This window comes from Plecotus auritus, assembly GCF_963455305.1.
Source record: "Plecotus auritus genome assembly, chromosome: 5".
In the NCBI taxonomy this organism is placed as follows: domain Eukaryota; kingdom Metazoa; phylum Chordata; class Mammalia; order Chiroptera; family Vespertilionidae; genus Plecotus; species Plecotus auritus.
Window position 1 is genome coordinate 156,712,159 of NC_137776.1, and position 22,605 is coordinate 156,734,763.

The following is a 22,605-nucleotide window of genomic DNA, read 5'->3' on the forward strand; positions in this document are numbered from 1 at the left end:
CAGCTCTTTGGCCCCTTGAATGTGGCTCTTCCAGAAAATACCACCGCCTGGTCGAGTCTATTTTGAAGAAGTGGCGTTAGAAGAAGTTTAAGTTTAAAAAATTTGGCTCTCAAAAGAAATTTCAATCATCGTACTGCTGATATTTGGCTCTGTTGACTAATGAGTTTGCTGACCACTGATCTAGGCTCTGACTTTGCCAGTGAAATTGCCTCTCCACTTGGGCTGAGGGTTTCTCTTAGCTTCTTCCTGTAATTCAGATTTTAGCCTACTGGACTGAGTATAATGAATGCCCACTGCTTCTCTGTTCCTGGCTACCTCAAATGCCTTAGAATTGCTATATCCTACATTGCATCAGGTCTTTAGACCAACACACTGGGTTGTGTTGACCACTGTACTGACCTACTTAATGGTGGATGTGCTTTAGAATAATCTATAATAATAAAAGGGCAATATGCTAATTAGATCGGAAGTCCGGACGAAGCCGGGGCTGGAGCGAAGCCTGGATTCTGGGTACCTGCCGGCGGCCGGAGGGAAGCCGTATGGGTCCCGGGTGCCTGCTGGCAGTCTGAGGGAAGCAGCCTGGGCTCAGGGTGCCTGCCAGCAGCAGGAGGAAGGATGACTGGGTCCCAGGTGCCTGCCAGTGGCCGGAGGAAAGCCCAGGTCCTGGGTGCCGGAGGGAAGCTGGTGCCGGCATACGGGGGAAGGAAGGCCTACTCTTGCATAAATTTTTGTGCATCAGGCTTCTAGTAAGATATAAGAATCTTAGTGAAAATTCAACCTATTTTTTGAGATAAGTAAAGCACAGGAAGATTAAATGACCTGTCCAAGATCACAGAGTTATTTAGTGCCAGAAAAGATACTAATAGCCAGAACTGCTAGTTTCTAGTCCAAATGCTTTTTGTACTACTTACATTAACACTCACATCCTGAAAGATTATCATACAACTAGGGGCCCAGTGCACGAATTTGTGCACCTTGAAAGAAACTGTAGGCCATGAGGCTGTGGTGGGCACAGGGGCAGATCTTGGCCCATCCTCTGCGCCCCGCCCAGCCCCTCCAAGCGCAGCCCCCAGTCGCCTATCTGCCAGCAGCCCTGCTCCCACCGCTGCCGTTCCTATGCACTGATGGCGCGGAGCAATTGGAACTGGTGCCAGCAGTGGGTGTGAGTGGGGCTAGCGCCTTCAGCAGGTGCGAGTGGCGGCTGCTGCCCTGATCACTCCTCAAGAGCAGGAGGAGGTGGAGAAGCCCTCAGGGGCGATTGGGGCCAGCAGCCGCTGCTTGCACCCGCTGACGGAGCCAAGCAATCAGGACCGGCGCCCAGCACCAGCAGCTCCAGCACTGGCTGCAGGTGCAAATGGGGCCGGCCCTGGCAGTGGGTGCAAGCGGGGCTGTTGCTGGCAGCGGTCGCAAGAAGCAGCTGCTGGGCCCGATCGCTCCTCAGGAACAGGGGGATGTGGAGCAGCCCTGAGGGGAAATCGGGGCCGGCAGCTGCCGCTCACACCAGTTGACGGTGCCAAGTAATCGGGGCTGGCACCAGGCAGCGGGTGCAAGTGGGGCCGGTGCCAGCAGCAGGTGTGAGTGCCCGACGGGACCACAGCGCGCAGGAGCAAAGAATTTTCAGTAACTACTGGAGGCTCGCCCCAATGACAGCAACTGGTGCCCCGCCTTGGTCTGGCGCCCCGCTCACCTGTTCCACCATCCCGCCGTGGCCGATGCCCACCATGTTTCGCGCTCTGCCACCTGCTGCTGACACCCACCATGTTCTACATGCGCTCCCTGGTGGTTAGCGCACATCATAGCAACCAGTTGTTTGGTTGTTCTGCTGTTCGGTCTACTTGCATATTAGGTTTTATATATATAGACTAGAGGCCCAGTGCACAAAATCCGTGCATGGGGGGGGAGTGTCCCTCAGCCCGGTCTGCACCCTCTCCAATCTGGAACCACTCAGGAATGTCCAACCAACAGTCAGACATCTCACAATCCAGGACTGCTGGCTCCTAACCGCTCGCCTGCCTGATTGCCCCTAACCGATTCTGCCTGCCAGCCTGATCACCCCCTAACCTCTCCCCTGCTGGCCTGATTGATGCCTAACTGCTCCACTGCCAGCATGTTTGCCCCAAAATGCCCTCCCCTGCCAGCCTGATCTCGCCCACAACTGCCCTCCCCTGCCGGCCTGATCTCGCCCACAACTGCCCTCCCCTGTTGGCCATCTTATGGTGGCCATCTTGTGATGACATGAGGGCATCACACGAGGGCACAAGGACCACATAGGCTTTTATTAGTATAGATAAGAGGCAAGCTGATAAAACGATTAAAGAAGCCATAATTTCCCTAAATTCTTTAAATTCACAGATACTGGTCCTTCCAGGAATAAGATCATGAAAGCCTAAAATCTGATTTCTGCTAGGTGAACTTGTTTAGGTAGGACTAGCTTTATCACAGGTGCAGGCTGTTTTCCAGAACATGGAGGCCCTGAACTCATAGGAATTAAATGCATTTAAACCAAACATGAGATAAAACTATCTTGCAGAACCACACATAGCATACAGGTAATGGTTTAGAGCAGTGGTCAGCAAACTGCGGCTCACAAGCCACATGCGGCTCGTGAGCCGCGGTTTGCCACTCTGTTGACTAATGAGTTTGCCGACCACTGACCTAGACTCTCGATTCCAATAATTACTGTTGTTGTTCCTTGTGATTAAGCTCCTATCCCAGTGGTCGGCAAACTCATTAGTCAACAGAGCGCCAAACCGCGGCTTGCGAGCGCCGCAGTTTGACGACCACTGGTTTATAGTAGTACATGCTTTAATCAGACTCTCTCTGACTGAATTTAAACCATTTAATGGCAACTGATCTATTAATTTTTAACTCTTTCCTACTGAGCTATAAGAGGACATACATCTATCCTTTCAACAGAGCTTTCCTCATACCATGAGATTTTGAAAGTCAGCAAATGGGCAGACACTGTTTACTTAAATAGTTTAAAAGTATTTATTCAGAATAATTTTTAAGCTTTAGTGTACAAATTTTATGATCAGCCTTATTGATGTCAATCTTTAAGGTACAGGTTCTCAAACTGCAGTCCACAGGCCCTAAACAAATTTATCAATGGACTTCAGGTCTGTGAACCACTAAACTGTACACAAAATTCTGCGTGCATGTGCATACATGCATATGTTAGTAGAGAAGATCTGTGGCTTTATCAGATCAGAATCACTACTTTTAGTAAAATAAGAGTTTTCAGGCAAGGCAGCTCACTGATGGCTGCAACATGCTGAACAACAAAGGTCATGGATTTGCTCTCTTCACACACACCAACCCTTCTGGAATGCAGAACCTCAATAGGGTGACAATCCTAAGAGACCAGAAGTTCCCTGGTTGCAAGACTAGGAAAGAAGCCCACTATATATATATATACTAAGTCCACATTTGATCTCCTAACCAGAGAGCTTCAAGATAAGAAGGCACCCTGGCTGGATGACTCAGTTGGTTGGAGCGTAATCCCATACATCAAAAGGTTTTAGGTCCCATTCCTGGTCAGGGCAGATACCCAGGTTGTGGGTTCAGTCCCAGTTGGAACACGTATGAGAAGCAACCAGAATCGATGTTTCTCTTTCACATCGATGTTTCTCTATTTCCTTTTCCCTTCCTCTCTCTAAAATCAATAAACGTATTCTTGGGTTGAGGATTAAAAAAAAAAGATAAGAAAGCAAGATTGTGTTCCATGGCCACACACTAAGAAGATAGGGGGAAGGGTAGAGAAAAGATGGGGAAGTCTGTAAAATCAAGGGCCTTCCAGCATCCATGAACTAGCAAAAACGGTCCCTGAAATTCCTTTTTTTAAATATATATTTTATTGATTTTTTACAGAGAGGAAGGGAGAGGATAGAGAGTTAGAGACATGGATCAGCTGCCTCCTGCACACCCCCTACTGGGGATGTGCCCGCAACCAAGGTACATGCCCTTGACCGGAATCGAACCTGGGACCCTTCAGTCTGCAGGCCGACGCTCTATCCACTGAGCCAAACCGGTCAGGGCATGAAATTACTTTATCTCATTTAGTACTACCATCTCTTAGGGTTAAATTTATTAACCTGTGTTATTAACTCTTTTTACTTGTCCAAAAGAAAACCTCTCTGTCAAACATCAGTGATGGGAAATTGCCCTCATTTTGGTACTTTGAGTATTTAGTATTTTGAGGATAAATCCGTTGTCATAGCTTTATAAGCTTTGATCACAAAGTTTTATAAGCTTTGATCACAGAGCTTTTTTTAGTGTTTTCCAAAAAAAGAAGAATTCCTTTATATTTTACACACTGGATGCATGAGAGAAAGAGTGAGAGAGAGTGTGCGCATTGTGTGTGTGTGTGTGGTGTATGAACACATAACCATCATATACAGACCACATAAAACATTAACTAAAAATACTGTGTGTTGCTTACACAGAAATCCTCCTTTCCTTCTACTACCACTAAATACTGTTCACTTTAGAGGTTTGTGAATGTTGGAAATTTTTACTTTCATATTCATCTTCTACTACCATGTGCCATGCTAAGAATGAATTTTAACATTTTTCCAAAAAGAAAAATGGAGAAAGGAATATTTAGTCAGGAAATCTGTGAACACAAGATTCTCCATAGTGATTGGAATATCAGCACAAATGTTCTGTTTTACACCTATGTATTTTTAGGCTATTGATATCCAACACTTTAGGGTAAAATTTTGAACTTAACGCAAATTTTTTTAAAGCCATTTCTTTCTTTTTTTTTTTTTAGATATTAAAAGGCAGAGTATTAAATCCATTCTATCCATTCTGAAAACTATACTCAGGGCCAAAATCAGTGCTTCCAATTAGAGACCACAAATGCAATTTAAAATAATTTTTTTCTTGTGGTTTCTTGAAATCATGATCAACTAACAAGATGTTATTAAAGATTAAAAACAGTAATGACCAATAAATATATTGGAATTCCAATTCTCCCATTTATAGGCACAGCATAATTGTTTGATATAAACACACAGAGTTAATTATCCACACACCTTCTTCACAACTCCATGTCTAGCAAACAAAAAAGGTAGTAGGGTATTAAAACTTGTTTTCAATTTGCAAAACTGATGGTTTACTTCCCTAGAGTAAGTGACCATAAGAAGGAAGAAACTAATCTAATCCAAATTTAGCAACTAAACAAGAAATTCAAAGGCAGGTATAAAAAGAACTTTTATCTAAATTGGTTTGTGAAGCTATTATATACATACATATTGGAATAAATGGAGTGACAATAGAATATGTGTGTGTGCAAGTGCCTGCGGCACACCACCCCACTGCCCACCCCAGAACTGGGTTGATCCAGAGACTGAAGTACCAGTAAATCAAAACACAGTGGTAGGAAACAGGCTTTTCCTAGGCCCAGGAAACTTACTGGGCTTAATCTGTTACATGATTCCATATAAAGAAGCAAAGAGCCACCTATCGATGGCAATCAGCAATGAGAAGTTTCTGAGCCCAAACTTTATTCATGTCTAACTCTGCCCAGAAAGGAGACAGTTGGGGGGAAAGGAGAGAATACAAACAAATAGTTTGGATACTAGAAGCATTTACTGCTGAGAGGAAGAGATTTTCCATCAAGCTCACCCCCTGCCATCACTTAGATCTGGGGTGGGGAATGTCTGGCCCACGGGCCACATAAGGCCCAGGAAATAATTTGGTCTGGCCCTGCCAAGGATTAGGGGTGAGTTAATTAAATGTTTGACCAAATACAGCAGGCTAATTTTTAAATTGATAATTTTGTATGGCCTGAGAATGATGTTATAAATATCTAAATGGCCCTTAGCAGAAAAAAAGGTTCCCCAACCCTGACTTAGATGAAATTGTCAGATGAGCTACCGTCAGATGAGCTACCTGCTTGTGCTCCAATTCCATTCCATGCATATGTACTGAGCAGCTACTAAGTGTCAAGCACTATATAAGCGCCAGGTAAATCATGATGATGAACACAGAAAACACATTATTGCCTAATGCAGCTTACAGTCTAATATAGAAGACAATTTAAAAGAAAGGGAGGGCAGGACAGGAAGACCCCAGTCCCTTTCATTTCCTCTGTTCTTACCAATGCCAGTCTCTTTGTTGGAAGGAGGTATGTTGGATAACATCAAAATTAGATAACATCAAAGTTATATTAGGCAAGATGGCCAAATAAGAGAGAGGTCTTGATGTGTCCTGTAAATAATGTTCAGTTTTGAAGAGTATGATGATTAACAATTATCTTACTGAATGGAGCCAGGAACAAGTCAACATAGGCCTGAACATAAGCTGTCAAAGATCTTCCCAGTTTTGGGCAAAAGGAAGAATATCAGAATAGAAAGGGATAAAAAAGAAAAGAAAAGAAGAAAGATCAAAAGAGAATGAGCTTCTGGGAACTCACCCAAGACAAAGTGAAAAATTATTTGCAGCCTCTTCTGAATGCGCTTTCTTTGTGATCAGTTACAACCAAGACCAAATTTTTCTGGCAAAGAATAGATTCATCTGTCTTTCTAGACCTAAAGGGACAAGTGTCTGGGCCACATATGTGAATCCATGAATGAGTAATTGTGAATTGTGGTAAGTGCTACAAAGGAAAAAAACAGGGTGCAGTGAGAGAGCAGAGAGATCGAACTTCCTTTAGACAGGGTAGCCTCAGAGAAAAGTTGAGAGCTAATGGATGAGAATGAGCTGAGCACTCAAAGGGCAGTGAGTAGCCTATGCAGTGAAAACAGCTTATGAGAGGGAAAGGAAAAACTAGGTAAGTTCAAGTGCAACAGGAAGCCAATGAATGGTTTTAAGCAGCCATGCGACCCATTCTTTTAAAAGCTCTCACTGCTGCCGAAACCGGTTTGGCTCAGTGGATAGAGCGTCGGCCTGGGGACTCAAGGGTCCCGGGTTCGATTCCGGTCAAGGGCATGTACCTTGGTTGCAGGCACATCCCCAGTGGGAGGTGTGCAGGAGGCAGCTGATCGATGTTTCTCTCTCATCGATGTTTCTAGCTCTCTGTCCCTCTCCCTTCCTCTCTGTAAAATGTCAATAAAATATATTTTTAAAAAAAATAAATAAATAAAAGCTCTCACTGCTGTGCAGAGAAAACTGGAGGGAAGCCAGAGAAGTGTGAGGACCAGTTAAAGGACAGAGTAGTAGTTTAGGAGGATAGATGAGATGGCTCCAATGGAATAAAATGGAACGGAAGAATACAAGATACATTTTGGAGCTGAGTTGAAAAGGACTTGGTGAAGGATGCGGGGGAGAAGGGTATGTGAGAAAAACACAGGTGCCAAAAAAATGACTCCCAGAAACTGGATTAAGCAACGGGATATCATTATCTGCTGGGAAAAATTAGGCGGAGAGAGTGAACGGGACACAGTTATCCCCAGTTTTGGCTGGATAAACATTTTCATTTTTGACATGTAAATATGAGCTCCCTGTAAAAATATGAAATTGGGAATTCTCAGCATATAAATTTAAAATCCTTGGGAACAAATGATATCAAGAAAGAGACAGGGGTACAGAACCAAGCCCTGAACAACTCAAACCTGTAGTGATTTGGGGTATGGGACTAATAAACAAAAAATACACACAAAAGTGAGAGGAAAACCAGGATTATGAGATTATAAAAGCCAAGAGATAGGGATTCCAGAAAGAATTCTGGTAGGACACAGCAGTGAGATGTGGTCTGAATATCCCTTGGTTTGGTAATTCACTGTCATTGATGATCTTGGCAAGAGCAGTCTCAGGAAGTCAAAAGGTTCAAGTTGATGAGGACTGATGGGGGGCTGACTGTACACCAAGCAGCCTGTTTCTGTCTTGGCTTCTCACCTGTTTCTTCTCACCTCATCTCTTCCTCTACCAGAACAACTTCGTAAACCACTTTCCTTATTTCAATTCTTATCCTCCTACAGCCACAGTGATCCTGCTGTGGGAATGGTTATCATCACTACTCTACTCAGTGATCTCATCTCAAAAGTAAAGAAAAAAGTGTTTCTAATGGCCTAGAAGTTCACCATCCTACTTCCTGCCACTATACTCTCTCTAGCTACTCCAGATCCCCTCCGGTTCCCTGAATACAGTAAGCACACTTCTGCCCAGGCTTCTGCACTTGCATAATCCTTCAGGTCTCAACTCAATCATCACCACAGCAAAGAGGTCTTCTTTGACCAATGGTTTTATTTATTTTAAATACATTTTTATTGCCCGTCTGGATTCCCGTCCCAGTCCCGCCAAGGCGGTGACTACGGTAGGAGGGAGGAGGTGTTGGATGCGCTAGCTCTTCACCGCTTTACATTGCAACCTTATCTCAGCTCAAAATGAACTATATGCCCGGCACCGCCAGCCTCATCGAGGATATCGACAAAAAGCACTTGGTCCTGCTGCGAGATGGAAGGACACTTATAGGCTTTTTGAGAAGCATTGACCAATTTGCTAATTTAGTGCTACATCAGACTGTGGAGCGTATTCATGTGGGCAAAAAATACGGTGATATTTCTCGAGGGATTTTTGTGGTCAGAGGAGAAAATGTGGTCCTACTAGGAGAAATAGACTTGGAAAAGGAGAGTGACACACCCTTGCAGCAAGTGTCTATTGAAGAAATCCTAGAAGAACAAAGGGTAGAACAGCAGACCAAGCTGGAAAACGAGAAGCTGAAAGTTCAGGCTCTTAAAGATCGAGGTCTCGCCAAAACCGGTTTGGCTCAGTGGATAGAGCGTCGGCCTGCGGACTGAAAGGTCCCAGGTTCAATTCCGGTCAAGGGCACGTACCTTAGTTGCGGGCACATCCCCAGTAGGGGGTGTGCAGGAGGCAGCTGATCGATCGATGTTTCTAACTATCCCTCTCCCTTCCTCTCTGTAAAGTATCAATAAAATATATTTAAAAAAAAAAAAAAAAAGATCGAGGTCTCTCCATTCCTCGAGCAGACACTCTTGATGAGTATTAAGTCTTTTGCTCCGAGGCTTTTGCTCTTGGGGAGCAGGGGATCTCACTGAATGAAAATGACGTTCTGGTCACCTCACACATTTGACTAGAGACTGTAGAATTTTGAAAAGTTTTTCTTTTGGATTCTTTCACATATGCAACATGAAGAAATCATGTGGCTTTTTTTCCCTTTTTATGAACAAAATCATTGTCTAAAGAAACAGCTGGATGGACTCCTTTCACACATCACTATGGAGCCAGCAACTACTTTTCTATGTTGCTCTTCTCATCCCAAATTAGAGTTTACAGGGGACAGTCTTCATTTGCTTGTAAATAAAATATGAATCTAAATAAATAAATAAATAAATAAATAAATAAATAAATAAATAAATTTTTATTGATTTCAGAGAGGAAGGGAGAGGGAGAGATAGAAACATCAATGATGAGAGATCGGCTGCCTCTTGCACACCCCCTACTGGGGATCGGGCTGCAACCCAGCCATGTGTCCTTGAATGGAATTGAACCCAGGACCCTTCAGTCCTCAGGCTGACGCTCAATCCACTGAGCCAAACCAGCTAGGGCTGACCAATGGTTTTAAATAGAACTGACTCCTTTCATTCTTTGCTTATCTTTCCTTACCCTACTCTATTTATCTTAGCATTTATCATCTTTATGACATATTATATATTTATTAATTATTGCCTATCTCACATCACTAGAATGTAAGCTTCATAAGAACACAGGTTTTATCTGTTTTGTTACTACTGTATACCCAGTAAGCCTGTTACACAGTAGACACTCATATTTATTTGTGGCATGTAAGTCATTAAAAAGGCCATTTCACATTATAAATTATTAAGCTGGTACTTTCAGTTTGGATACAAGTCTTCTGTTTTTTAGATAGTGAAAGTCTGAGCCCCCATAGTTATACAAAGAAAGCCCAGTTTCTGGGCCCATGAAATTGGAATACTAGCCCCTAGGCCTTGGAAAACTCACAATAATATCATCTTGTGAGTCATCCCCTATAGACTCCTCAAGGAGTATTTCTGCTCACTATTCAATATAAACTGTTTAACTTTTGGGTAAAGCAAAGTACACTGAACAAAAATTATTATAATAACTCAGAGAAGGAATCGTGGAGGGAACAGTGATACATGTGAAGATTTGTACTTATTATATTTGAACAAAGGCAAGTAGGTAAACTGTTCTAGAATTAAGTGCTTCTCCCAAGTGATGGAACCATGCTCTTTAGTCTGACAATCTGGTTTTCCTATTCATCTCTCTGATCACCAAGAAACAGACTACATCGTTTTTCCCTGCAGACCCCCTACCTCAGGCTAGTCTCCCTGGAAGGGTAACTGACAGAAAATACTACCTCGAAACTCCTGATGAGTTAAAAGCAAACAAAGCTCTGGATTATGTCAATAAAATGCAAACCTTAATCATACCTTTGAAATGTTTGAGTCGGGTTTATCAGTCATATAGATCATCTACTCTTGTACTCCTGTAATAGTGAAATGCTCAGTCTCTCTGACTCCATCTATTTCAAGCCTGTTTTTCCCCCCTGGCCTTCAGGCTAATAATAGCTTCTGCTTTAGATATGCTAATATTAGAGGAATTCTGCTTGGGCTAGAGTTTTTACAAAAACAGGTCCTCCCTACCCTTGACATAAAAGAAGCCTGAATTCTGAACTTTCTTAAGATGGATATGAGGAACTACTAGGGCTCCTATCTTCTGGGTTGGTGCCTTCTCAATCATACCCTGATGTTTTGAGTTTTGGCTTTTCAAAGCCTCATGCACACAGACTTTGGACCAGTAATACTCCTACACAGAATCTGTAATACATGTCCTGGAAAGCGCAATGCTCACCCAATGAATTGATTTACATTTATTATACTAGTATAACTAAAAACGGAAGACAACAGCAAAACAATTAGAAATACAAATAAATCTACATAACTCTTATAAATCTGGCTACATAACTGCATGACATTAAAAAAATCATCCTCAAAATATGTAATCTATGAAAATAACATAAGTAGCCCTGACCAGTGTGGCTCAATGCTTGTAGTGTTGGCCTGAGGACCGCAGGGTCTTGGGTTCGATTCCTGGTCAAGGGCACGTACCTGGGTTGCAGGTTTGATACCTGTCTCCGCTGTTGGGGCATGTGTGAGAGGCAACTGATCGCTGTGGGTCTCACACATCAATGTTTCTCTCTCTCCCCCTCCCTACCTCCCTCTTTCCCTGCCTCCCTTCCACTTTCTCTGATAATCAATGGAAAAAAGTATCCTTGAGTAAGGATTAACAACAACAAAAAATTAATAATAACGTAAGTAAATAAAACTCCAGATTATATTTACAAAAAAAAAAGTAAAGAAATGAATAAATATAGATGTACTCATATGTATGTCTAAAACTTATGAGGACACAAAAGATACTACTTAGTTCTGCGTCTAACAATTAGAGAAACTTTAAGTCTTTTTAAAATCTACATGGACCAATAATACATGAAAAGATGCTCAATATCATTAGCCTTTAGGGAAATGCAAATCAAAACCACAATGAACTATCAATGCACCCCAAGTAGAATGGCTATAATAAAAAAGATAGGTAACAACAAGTATTAATGAGAATGTGAAGAAATTAGGAGTGTCTTATATTGCTGGTAGAAATGGAAAATAAAATAGTACAACCACCTTGGAAAAGTTTGGCAATTCCTCAATAATGTCGTGTGTGTGTGTGTGTGTGTGTGTGTGTGTGTGTGTGTGTGTGTCTAAGAAAAATGTAAACATAAGTCCATGCAAAATCAAATACACAAATGTTCGTATTATTATTCATAATAGTCCAATAATGGGTGCATCCATTAATTGATGGATGGATAAATAAAATATGATATATCCATACAATAAATATTATCCTATCTAATAAAGAGGGAATATGCTAATTGACCATTACTCCATCACAAAGATGGTTGCACCCACAGCTGAGGCCAAGTTCCCATAAGGAGCCTTAACAAGCAATCAGCAGGGACCTGAGGCTATGCCCTCCCCCGCCCCCATGGGGCTTGACAGGGGACCTCAGGCCGCACCCCCCACCCCGCAGGGCTTGACAGGGCACCTCAGGCCGGGCCCCCCACCCAGCAGGGCTTGACAGGGGACCTCAAGGTGCGCTTCCCATCCTGGTGCTGGGCTAGGGGACCTCAGGCTGCTCCCCCCGCCCCAGCGTCAGGCCAGGGGACCTCAGGCCACACCCCCCTCCCCAGCATCAGGTCAGGGGACCTGAGGCTGTGCCCCCCTGCCTGGCTGGGCTTGACAGGGGACCTCAGGCCATGTCCCCCACCCAGCAGGGCTTGACAGGGGATCTCAGGCCATCCCCCCGACCCAGCAGGGCTTGACAGGGCACCTCAGGCCGGGCCCCCCACCCAGCAGGGCTTGACAGGGGACCTCAAGGTGCACTTCCCATCCTGGTGCTGGGCTAAGGGACCTCAGGCTGCTCCCTCTGCCCCAGCGCCAGGCCAGGGACCTCAGGCCACACCCCCCTCCCCAGCACTGGGCCAGGGGACCTGAGGCTGTGCCCCCCTGCCTGGCTGGGCTTGACAGGGGACCTCAGGCCGTGCCCCCCACCCAGCGGGGCTTGGCAGGGGACCTCAAGGTGCACCCCCCAGTACTAGGTATGGGGAACTCAGGCTGCGCTCCCGCCCAGCGGGGCTTGACGGGGGACCTGAGGCTGCTCCCCTGCCAGTGGGGCTTGATGGGGGACCTGAGGCTGCACCCCCCTCCCGGTGCTGGGCTGGGGGACCTGAGGCTGTGCCCCCCCCCCCCCGCCTGGCAGGGCTTGACGGGGGACCTCAGGCCATGCCCCCCACCTAGCGGGGCTTGACAGGGGATCTCAAGCCGTGTCCCCCACCTGGCAGGGCTTGATGGAGGACCTCAAGGCATGCCCCCCCCACCCCGGTCTGGGCTGGGGGACCTCAGGCCACACCTCCCGTCTTGGCACCGGGCCAGGGGACCTGCAGCTACGCCCACTGCCTGGCAGGGCTTGACAAGGGTGGGACTGGCCGGGTCTAGATCTAGCCCAATGGGGGGGGGCGGCAGGGTCTGGGTCTCATGCGATTTTGAGGTGCATGTGGGTGGGCGGGGACTTGACTCTGGGTCCAGTTGTGAGTCCCAGACTCTGACAGGAGGAAGATTTTCATATACATTTTACTAATTTTCTTTCATCTCTGACACTTCTATTATAGAGAAAGGGCAAATAGCAATATTAAATTATTTCCTCTAATTAATCCCCTTTTAATGTGCAAGAATTTCGTGCACCGGGTCACTAGTTTGACCATAAAAATGAATGAAATACTAATATGTGTTATAACATAGATGAACCTGGAAACATTATGCTAAAAGAAGCCAGTCGTAAAAGACTGTATATTATATGATTCTACGTATATAAATGGTCCAGAATAGGTAAAGCTGTAATAACAGAAATTAAATCATTGTTGCCTAGAGTTTAGATGGGAGAAAATGAGTGACTTCCAATGGGTACAGGGTTTCTTTTCGGGTGATGAAAAGATTCTGAAATTAGACAGTTGTGATGGTTGCACAACTGTGAATATACCAAAATACTAAAAGTCATTGAACTGCACACTTTATACGAGTGAATTGTATGAAATGTGAGTTATCCTATATAATAAAAGCCTAATATGCTAAGTGTCTGGTCATCTGTTCAACCAATCAAAGCATAATATGCTAATGATATGCTAAGGTCGTTCAGTGCTCGCTATGACGTGCACGGACCACCAGGGGGCAGATGCTCAACACAGGAGCCAGAAGCCAGGCTCATGGCTGGCCCAGTGCAGCGGAGGTGGTGGAAGACTCACCCGCCTCTGCGGCAGCACTAAGGATGTCCGACTGAAGGCTTAGGCCCGCCCCCGAGGGAGCAGGCCTAAGCCTTCAGTCAGACCCGGGGTGTTGGCCCAAGCCTTCAGTCGGACATCCCCCGAGGGCTCTTGGACTGCGAGAGGGCGCAGGTCAGGCTAAGTGACCGCCCCCTCAAGTGCACGAATTTTGTGCACTGGGCTTCTAGTATCTCAATAAAGTTGTTAAATTTTTAAGAAGGATGGGGTAGGGATCACAATGAGAGGCTTCTGAGGTACTTGTAATATTATGTTTCTTAATCAAACTGTTGATTACATTATATGTTTACATTGTGATGATTCTCTGAGCTGCAAACTTACAAGATGTGCATGATTCTATATATATCATATCTCAAATAAAGGTTTTTAAAAAGAATAACTATGTAAATACTGACTTGGAAAGCGATCCAAGATATAAAGTGGAAAAATGCAAGTTTGAAAGCAATATATAGTATAGTATGAGTCCACTTTTTATAAATTTATACATATATGCATGTATGTGTATAGTAAAAAACACACCCATATGAGCATACAGACCAACCTGTTCTCACTGATCTCTTAAGAATTCAAATAAAGGGACTTTTATTTTCTGTAATGTTTGAATTTTTTGCAATGTGTATTTTTGTAATGACTATATAGAAATTTTTAAATTTAAGGCATACAGAAAGAATTTAATAAAGACGAGAAAAGAAATTCCTGAATCAGTATGCAAAAAATAGAGAAATAATAAATCCAAGAATAAGAGACTATTTTTTTTAAATTATAGTAACAAAAAAAAATTCTACTAACCATCATTTGATTGCTTACTATGTAGTATCCACATAAATCAGCTTATTTCATTTGATCTATTTTACAGATGAATAGGCAGAAACAGAATTTAATTTAATAAAATTAAAACAAAATATACAGCCCTGGCTACAGATTGGCTCAGTTGGTCGAGTGTCTGTCCTGTGCACCATTCAATTCCAGATCAGAGAACACGCCCAGGTTGCGGTTCAAATCCCTGGTCAGGGTGCGTGCAGGAGGCAGCAGATCGATGTTTCTGTTTCTGTTTCTCTCTCTCTCTGTCTCTCTTTCTCCCTTCTTCTCTAAAAAGACATATTTTTTAAAAATACAGATGATTAATAAAGAATATAAAGTTATACTTACAGATAGAATTTTAAAAAGTAAATAATACAATGAACAAATGAACATTTTTTAAAGTTGGAAAGGATTAATTTTCTAAAAAAAAAAAAGAAAATCCAATTTACCAAAATTGTCTACTCCCTCCTATACCCTGACCAAAAAAAAAAGAAAGAAGAAAACTGAATGGATAAACTAAAAAACAAATTAATAATGGTTACTGTCCCTCCTCCCAAAAAGATTATTTTTCCATGATACCAAGATCCTGTTATCAAAAGGATGGCAAAATAAAGTAAAATTACAGGTCTTCTCTTTTGTGAATATATAATAAAGCCCTAAAATACTAACAAATCAATCCAGCTATGAGGTTTCTTCCAGAAATTTAGGGATAATTCCATATTGAAAATTAATTAATATAATTCAGCACATAAACAGGTCAAAACAAATAATCTCTAAAGGTAAGTAACTGTTTAAAGGCATTTGAAAAACTTATCCTTTCTAAGGAAATGCTTAATAAATAAAAATACTTCTTTAACTTGTTAGTTTTCAGACCCACAGTCAACCCCACAACAAATAGTGAAGTGTACCTGAGGCAGCCTCCTTAGACTAAAGTTGAGTACATGACATTTTTTCTGAATGTTATTTTCTAGCCAATGAAATTAAAAAAAAGTAACAACAGAGAAAAATACTAAAAAGGACTCTAAATTAGCAAAATTTGTCAATAATCAAGTTGTCCCACTGCACTCACCACCAAAGTCAAGTCTCTTTCCATCCCCATTTATCCCCCCTTTCCCCTATGAAAATTTATTAAAATTACAAAGCTCAGGAAATAAGCAGATTTGTAAATAAATATATAAAAATCAAGTTTTTCCTAACACGGGCAAAATTCAAAAAGTATAACAAAAAAAAGAATCCCACTGTCAAAAGCAAGAAGAATCTAGAATACTACTGAACTGACAAATGTGAATTAAATCACAAAACTTCACTAAGGCAAATACTATGGTACATAAAAAGAGTTAAGTAGAAAGAAATCAGGTTGATACATGAAAAGACTCAGTGAGAAGAGATCAACTCAATAAATCTAATGCATTTCCAATCAGTGTATCAATGGGATTTTGTTGTAATCCTGACAAAAACTTTTTAAATATTTTAGAAGAGAAAAAAATAGTATGTAATGAAAGCCAAGTCTTTTTCAAAATAAGCATTTATCTGTATAAAAACTACAATAAGTAAAACGTAATGTTGGTGCCAAAATACAGACAGATCAATAGAACAGAAGAGGGTATATAAACAGATCTAAGTACTAATGGGAATTTAGTGTATGATTTAAAATGTCATGTTAAATATATAAGGAATTGGTTAAATTGTGTTAAGTCCATATCAAATAAAATGGAATACCGCACAGCTATCAAGAATGAGACAGGCCCAGCCGGCATGGCTCAGTGTGATTGGTCGGGGGCCCTGCCATCGCCCCACGATTGCCCCGCAGAGGGAGGCTCAGGCCACCCTCTGTGGGGCAATCGAGGGGGGAGCTCTGCGATCCATCACCCCAAAGAGGGAGGCCCAGGCTACCCTCTGCACGACAAATGATTGCAGAGCCCTGGCCAGGTGGGCGGGGCCTCCTTCTGCTGGGTAATCGATCCCCCCCAAAGAGGGAGGCCCAGGCCAGCCAAGCGATTGTACCCCACACCTGTCGCCCGCAGAGGAAGGCGACCAGTGGCGGGGGTGGGGGAGGGAGCACAGTGCACACAGATGGCAAGCAGTGGCAGCGGCAGGGGTGGAGCCAGCTGCTGGCAGCCAGGGGAAGGCCTAAGGACCCTACCCAAGGGGTCCTGGATTGCAAGAGGATGCAGGCGGGGCTGAGGGAACCCTCCCCCCGCCCCTGTGCATGAATTTCGTGCACCAGGCCTCTAGTTAGAATATAATCTGAAGGGAGGTTACTTATAAAAGAAATAATTACAAATTTGAGAAGTGAGGTCTACAAGATACTGCAGAGGATGGAAGAGAGACTAGGAATAGCAACAGCAGAACAACTATCACCCCGGCCCCCCAAAAAGACAGGAGACAGAGATTACCAGAACCTAGGTAATAGAATCGCAGGCTCCCGAGGGGAGGGGTGATAAATATTCTGGCGTTATTCTCCTCCTTCCCTTCAATCTCCTCTTAATGCTGAACACAAGAAGTCAGAGGACCTGGGAGCACTTTCCCTGGGGCAGAAAGTCAGGTAGAAAGGGGTGGAAGATACTTCTGGAGAAGTACATGGAAGATAACTGGCACAGATTTTATACTTTTTTATAAATTTAATTACATAAATACAAGTACAATCTCTGCATTAAAAATTAAAACTTTACATAGAAAACTAAAATCTCACCCTCTATAATCCTGGTTCTTTTTCCAGAAGTAATAATTTTTATTATCATTTTGGTGGGGTTTAGCGTTTATTTTCTAGACAGAGACACATACTCACCAAAATAAAACACATAGAATTGTTTTACCAATATGAAGTATTATTTGTTTAACAGGAACAGCATTAATTACTCTAGTACTTTCTGCAAACGTTCTTTCACCATTTGCAGCTGTTATAAAATAATGCTTAAGAAGCCAAGACAGATGGTTTGATTCTCCTCAGGATTATTTTATACTGTATCCCAGTGGCTCTCAAAATATGCCCCCTTTCCCCTCCCCCCAGTGCATTAGCATCAACTAGGAATTTGTTTAAAATACAAAATATCAGGCCCCAACCCAGTGAAGTGAAACAAAAGCTCAGAAAGTGAGGCCCTGTAATCTTCCTTTTAACCAGCCCTGAAACCTATTATGTGTGCTACTACTCCACCAACACCAGTGCAGTGCCCTTACTAGAAATCTGCATTTTAACAAGATCCCCAGGTGATGCATATGTAAATTAAAGTGTGAGCAGCAATGGTCAACCTCAGAGCCATAAACCTAACCCCAATCCATATTACCCACACACAGTATCTATGAGTGGTTTCTGGGGCTAGGAAGAGAGGAGGCCAGCAGAAAGACCAGTGGTTTTTAATTTCTTTGAATTTGAATCTATCACTCCTGTGGGAAACATCAGCACTGCATGCCCTCATTGGGCAGAGCATGTAGTGTCATCTTTTGTGCCTGACAGATAACACATAACTACCATTAAACCATCCTGGAAATTTACTGCTCTTAGATGTCAGTATTATATCATAAGTTCTCATTTTTCTTTTAAAATAAGTAAATTTCAATTTTAACCCCAGGTATAATAAAATTACAGACAACTAGCTAACTTTTGTTTGTGTCGCTAATATTGTAGTGGGGACCCATCATTTTATTTATTTAATTTATTGGGGTGACACTCTATATAATAAAAGCCTAATATGCAAATTGTCCCCTTGACAGTCGTCCGACCGCTCGCTATGACGCGCACTGACCACCAGGGGGCAGCATGGAACATGGCAGGCGTCAGTGATGTGGCTCTGGTGGGCGGCAGTGGAGGCACTGCCGGCCCCGATGGGCTCTGACGAGAGCAGGACTGTGACAGGATGGTAGAGCATATGAAGGGGCGGCACCAGGCCACAGCAGGGTGCCAGGCAGGGCTGCGGGGCGTGAGCTGAGGCTGTGAGGCTGGGGGCGCAAGCTGGGGCCAGATCCCCGCAGGCCACCCCAAGGGGCCCCATCCGTGCACAAATTCGTGCACCAGGCCTCTAGATGGTTAATAAAACCATATAGGTTTCAAGTACACAACTCCATAACATATCATCTTCACACTGCATCGTGCACTCACCACCAAAGTCAAGTCTCTTTCCATCCCCATTTATCCCCCCTTTCCCCTCTTCCACCTCCTCCCACCCCTTTCCCTCCGGCAATCACCATCATTTTAAAACAAACTCCGGGATATATCTTTTGTTCAAGAATACCTTTACCAACACCTCAAGTGTATCTACCCTCCACTTCCATGCTGTAGCCTCAGCCTCCACACAGCTTGTAGTGATGGAAAAATGCCACCAGAATTCCACCTTTAACTTCCTGCTCCTTCCCTCAAAGGCTCAGAAATTTTCTTTCAAAACCAGCAACCTAAGGCACCTGCCTCTGCCTCTCCCTTTTGCTCTTCTCTTATTTTCCTCCACAAAGTCTCAGGTCTGTCCTGAGTCAACTGCAAACATGTTGACTTTCTCAGGAAATCTGCCATGGGAACAGCATACACATTTGTGCCTGAGAACCATACAGTATCACTGCTCAATCCAGCCTGACTTAGCCTCATACAACGATCTGCTTAAGGCACTTCCAGTTTCACTTCTAGTTCCTACCAGGCTTACGCCCTGCCCCAAAGCAACACAGCCCCCCTCTCTCTGAGCTTTCCTGACCCAGGAAGTAGGACGGTCTAGTCTAAGGGTCCCATACCCAATTTGACTTGCCTCTCCCTTCCTAAAACAATGTTGGAATCAAAGTCCCTTTTCAATTTGGTAACTTTTCTTCCATAGAAACAAAGAGTACTTTAATCAAGCCTTAAATTTGGGCCCTGGGTTTTTAATAACATAGCATCAGGAAAAATAATATAATTATTCCATCAAACAATTTTATTTTGAAAGGAAACAAAGGATTTTGGTAAGGTAAAACTCATTTGATTTCTATCCTTACTTCATAGAATTGTTTATATTAAAAGTACTTGTCAATTGAGACAGTTCATTTTTTTAAAAGATTTTGTTCTACCAAAAAGTTGGACTCAGCCCTGGCCAGTGTGGCTCAGTTGGTTGGAGCATTATCTCCAGGTTGCAAGTTCGGGTTTCATCAGGCTGCATATGAAAAACAACTGATAGATGTTTCTCTCTCACATTGATGTATCTCTTTCTCTCTCTCCCTGTCCCTTCCTCTCTCTATAAAACCAATTTTTTTTAATGTTAAAAAAAAAAGTTACTCACAATTATGTACAATATTTATACCTTCTAGAATCAAATTCTGACTTTAGCTTGGATTTCAACATAGAAATTTACTTCATGAGTTGCACACAAATTAATTTTAATAAAGCAAATCTTTTGATTTGTTGCCTTTATTGGTGTTTTGGGTTAATTTTTGTAAGCACACAACGGTAGCATTTATATAAAGTTAAAGCTAATAAATATCATGCAATAGTAATAATTTCTGTTTTCAACAATATATGCACACACATTTTTTAACAGAAACATTAAATCATTAGATCACAAAAGATTATGACTCATATTCTTGATATAAAGGAAAAAGTTAACAATAATGTCTCCCATTAGAGCCCCAAAACATATTATAACTCTAGATATGTTCCAAGGCTAAGGTTCCTAAACAAACTCAAACAAATAGATGGGCCGAAATTCCTCAATTATCTAAATTAACCAGTTTTTATCCCACCTGAATTAAAAGAATATATCCTTCCTATGAATTAATTCCATATTGCTTAGTAATTTGAAAAACAGAGCATTCATTTTTCCTTTCTAGGTATCCATAAGCAAAACAGGAGAAAAAGATTGAATTGGCAGACTTGACTCAAAGACAGGCTATGTTCCAAAAGTCTATAAATACTGTTTTGACCTTAGCATCCCATTTTGCCATAGAACATTTTCTAAATGGATGGCCCACCAATGCCTATGAAGCCCATAATATAGATGAAATAATATTAGAAACACCATTTATAATTGCTTATGAGAAAATATACTCAATCTCATGATTCCAACTTTAGGCTACTTAAAGACAGAGAATTCCAATCAATTTTGAAGTAGTTCATTTGGGAACCACTATACTGTATTATTTCCTCAAATGATTCACTGTTTCAGACAGCATCAACCCAACTCCATGCTCTCCAACTGAAGCCTGAAATGTTCATATTCTATGCTATGAATAAAGGGATACATTCATGCTTTAGCTTGTGACAAATCAGTTTAGTATGGAAATTAAGGCCAAAAAGAAGTCTAACATCCACTCTTATGCTGATTTTGGAGGGGTGGGGAAGTACCCATATCCACAAAAAGGTGGGATTCAGAAGTTCCTCTAGGTAGGGTCAAATTTTTCCTTGAAAAGTTCTGTCTCTGTGTAAGTACCCAAACAAGCACTCAGTTAAGTTCAGAATCATAGTACATAGGAGATTTTCTAAGAAGGAATTTAAATATGCCTGATCTGAAGTAAACAATATAGGTACTCCTACTCCCTTTGTGAAAAAGTAATGAATGACTTTTAAGAAATCAATTAAGTAATCCTAATAAAGTAATTCAGAAATTAAAAAAAGGAAAATAAATATCAGAAATAAGTATCAGGAAGAGCAAAAGTACACTAAAGACTGAAATCCTCTTCAATGGCTAAAACAGTGATCACTATATTCAATCTTTTGTTACCAAAATCAACGGCTAATTTTGCTTGGACTATCTAAAGTGAGATGTAGTAAAGCATGATGGTTAAAAATACACATTCTGGAACAAGACGGCTTGGGTTCATATCCCAGATAACACTCTTAACTGCATCATCTCTAGCAAGTTATTTAACCTCTCTGTGTTCCAGTTTCTTCATCTGCACAATAAGGATAACGATGGCATCAAAGAGTATTGTGGTGAAAATTAAATGAATTAATCCAGATGAAGCACGTAGAACAGAACATTGTATACAGTAAGCACAGAATAAATGACCACTATTACAGGCAGTCCTCGGGTTACCTCAGACTCGACGTACATCGTTTCGTGGTTACGTTGCCATTTCCATTTATAAAAAAAAAAAAAAGTTCTGTCATTTCAACCTATGTACATATGTGCTTTATGTTTTTTATTATTTATTTACCACAAGTAAAGGTCAGGAATTGTTATTTTTCTTTTAATTTTTTTTTTTTTACTGTTTCATTTCATTACTGCTATGTATATGCTCCATGTGAGTGACGTAGGTGCTTATGTAGGTGGGTTCCCACATACAGCGAAAATCACGTTACGTCGTGCCGTAGGAATGGATCTCCCACGTAACCCGTGGACCTACTGTATTGACATATTTGCCCTGGCTGGGTGGTTCAGTTGGTTGGAGTGTCATCCCATATACCAAAAGGTTTTGGGTTCAAATTCCAGTCAAGGCACTTATCTAGGTTTTGGATTTGATTCCCGGTTGGGGGCACCTTCGAGAGGCAATCGGTGGATGTTTCTCTATCACAGTGATGTTTCTATTTCTCTGTTTCTTTCTTTCTTTCTCTCTCTTAAAATCAATAAAGACTTATCCTTGGGTGAGGATAATAATAATAATAATAATAATAATAATAATAAAGGCCCTGGCTAGGTATCTCAGTTTGGAGCATCATGCTCATATGCCAAGGTTTTGGGTTCAATCCCATCAGGGCACATATAAGAATCAACATGAATGCATAAATAAGTGGAACAACAAATTAATGTCTTTCTCTCTTTCTCTCTCTTTCTCTTCCCTCTCCTCCCCTCATCCCCCTCTTTAAAAAAACAAAGTCTAAAAAATACTTAGAAGGCAGCCACATAATTTTTTGAGCTGATTAGATCTGTGCTTTAGCGATGTTATCAAAGTTAAATCATATCACTACCATTAATGCAATTGTGACATTCTCTGTCCTCCAATGAAGGGTTAACAGATCCCAAAATGCATTTGCTCTGCTAACACACTGTCAGAATCTCTCACTGAACTGTTGCATA

At 42.1% G+C, this 22,605-nt stretch overlaps 2 protein-coding genes across 3 annotated transcripts in view; one reads left to right on the forward strand and one right to left on the reverse strand.

The window, feature by feature from the left end:
* RNF38 (ring finger protein 38) overlaps positions 1 to 22,605 on the reverse strand; it is a gene marked incomplete at its 5' end in the record, with an annotated part of 109,437 nt that overhangs the window by 78,126 nt on the left and 8,706 nt on the right. The window lies entirely within an intron of this gene.
* Positions 8,331 to 9,081, forward strand: LOC308249033 (U6 snRNA-associated Sm-like protein LSm1; the record flags this gene model as incomplete). Its single annotated transcript, XM_080669634.1, has 2 exons — positions 8,331 to 8,691; positions 8,916 to 9,081. The coding sequence occupies 2 exons, from the start codon at positions 8,331 to 8,333 to the stop codon at positions 8,954 to 8,956; spliced, it is 402 nt and encodes a 133-aa protein (XP_080525760.1). The 3' UTR covers positions 8,957 to 9,081.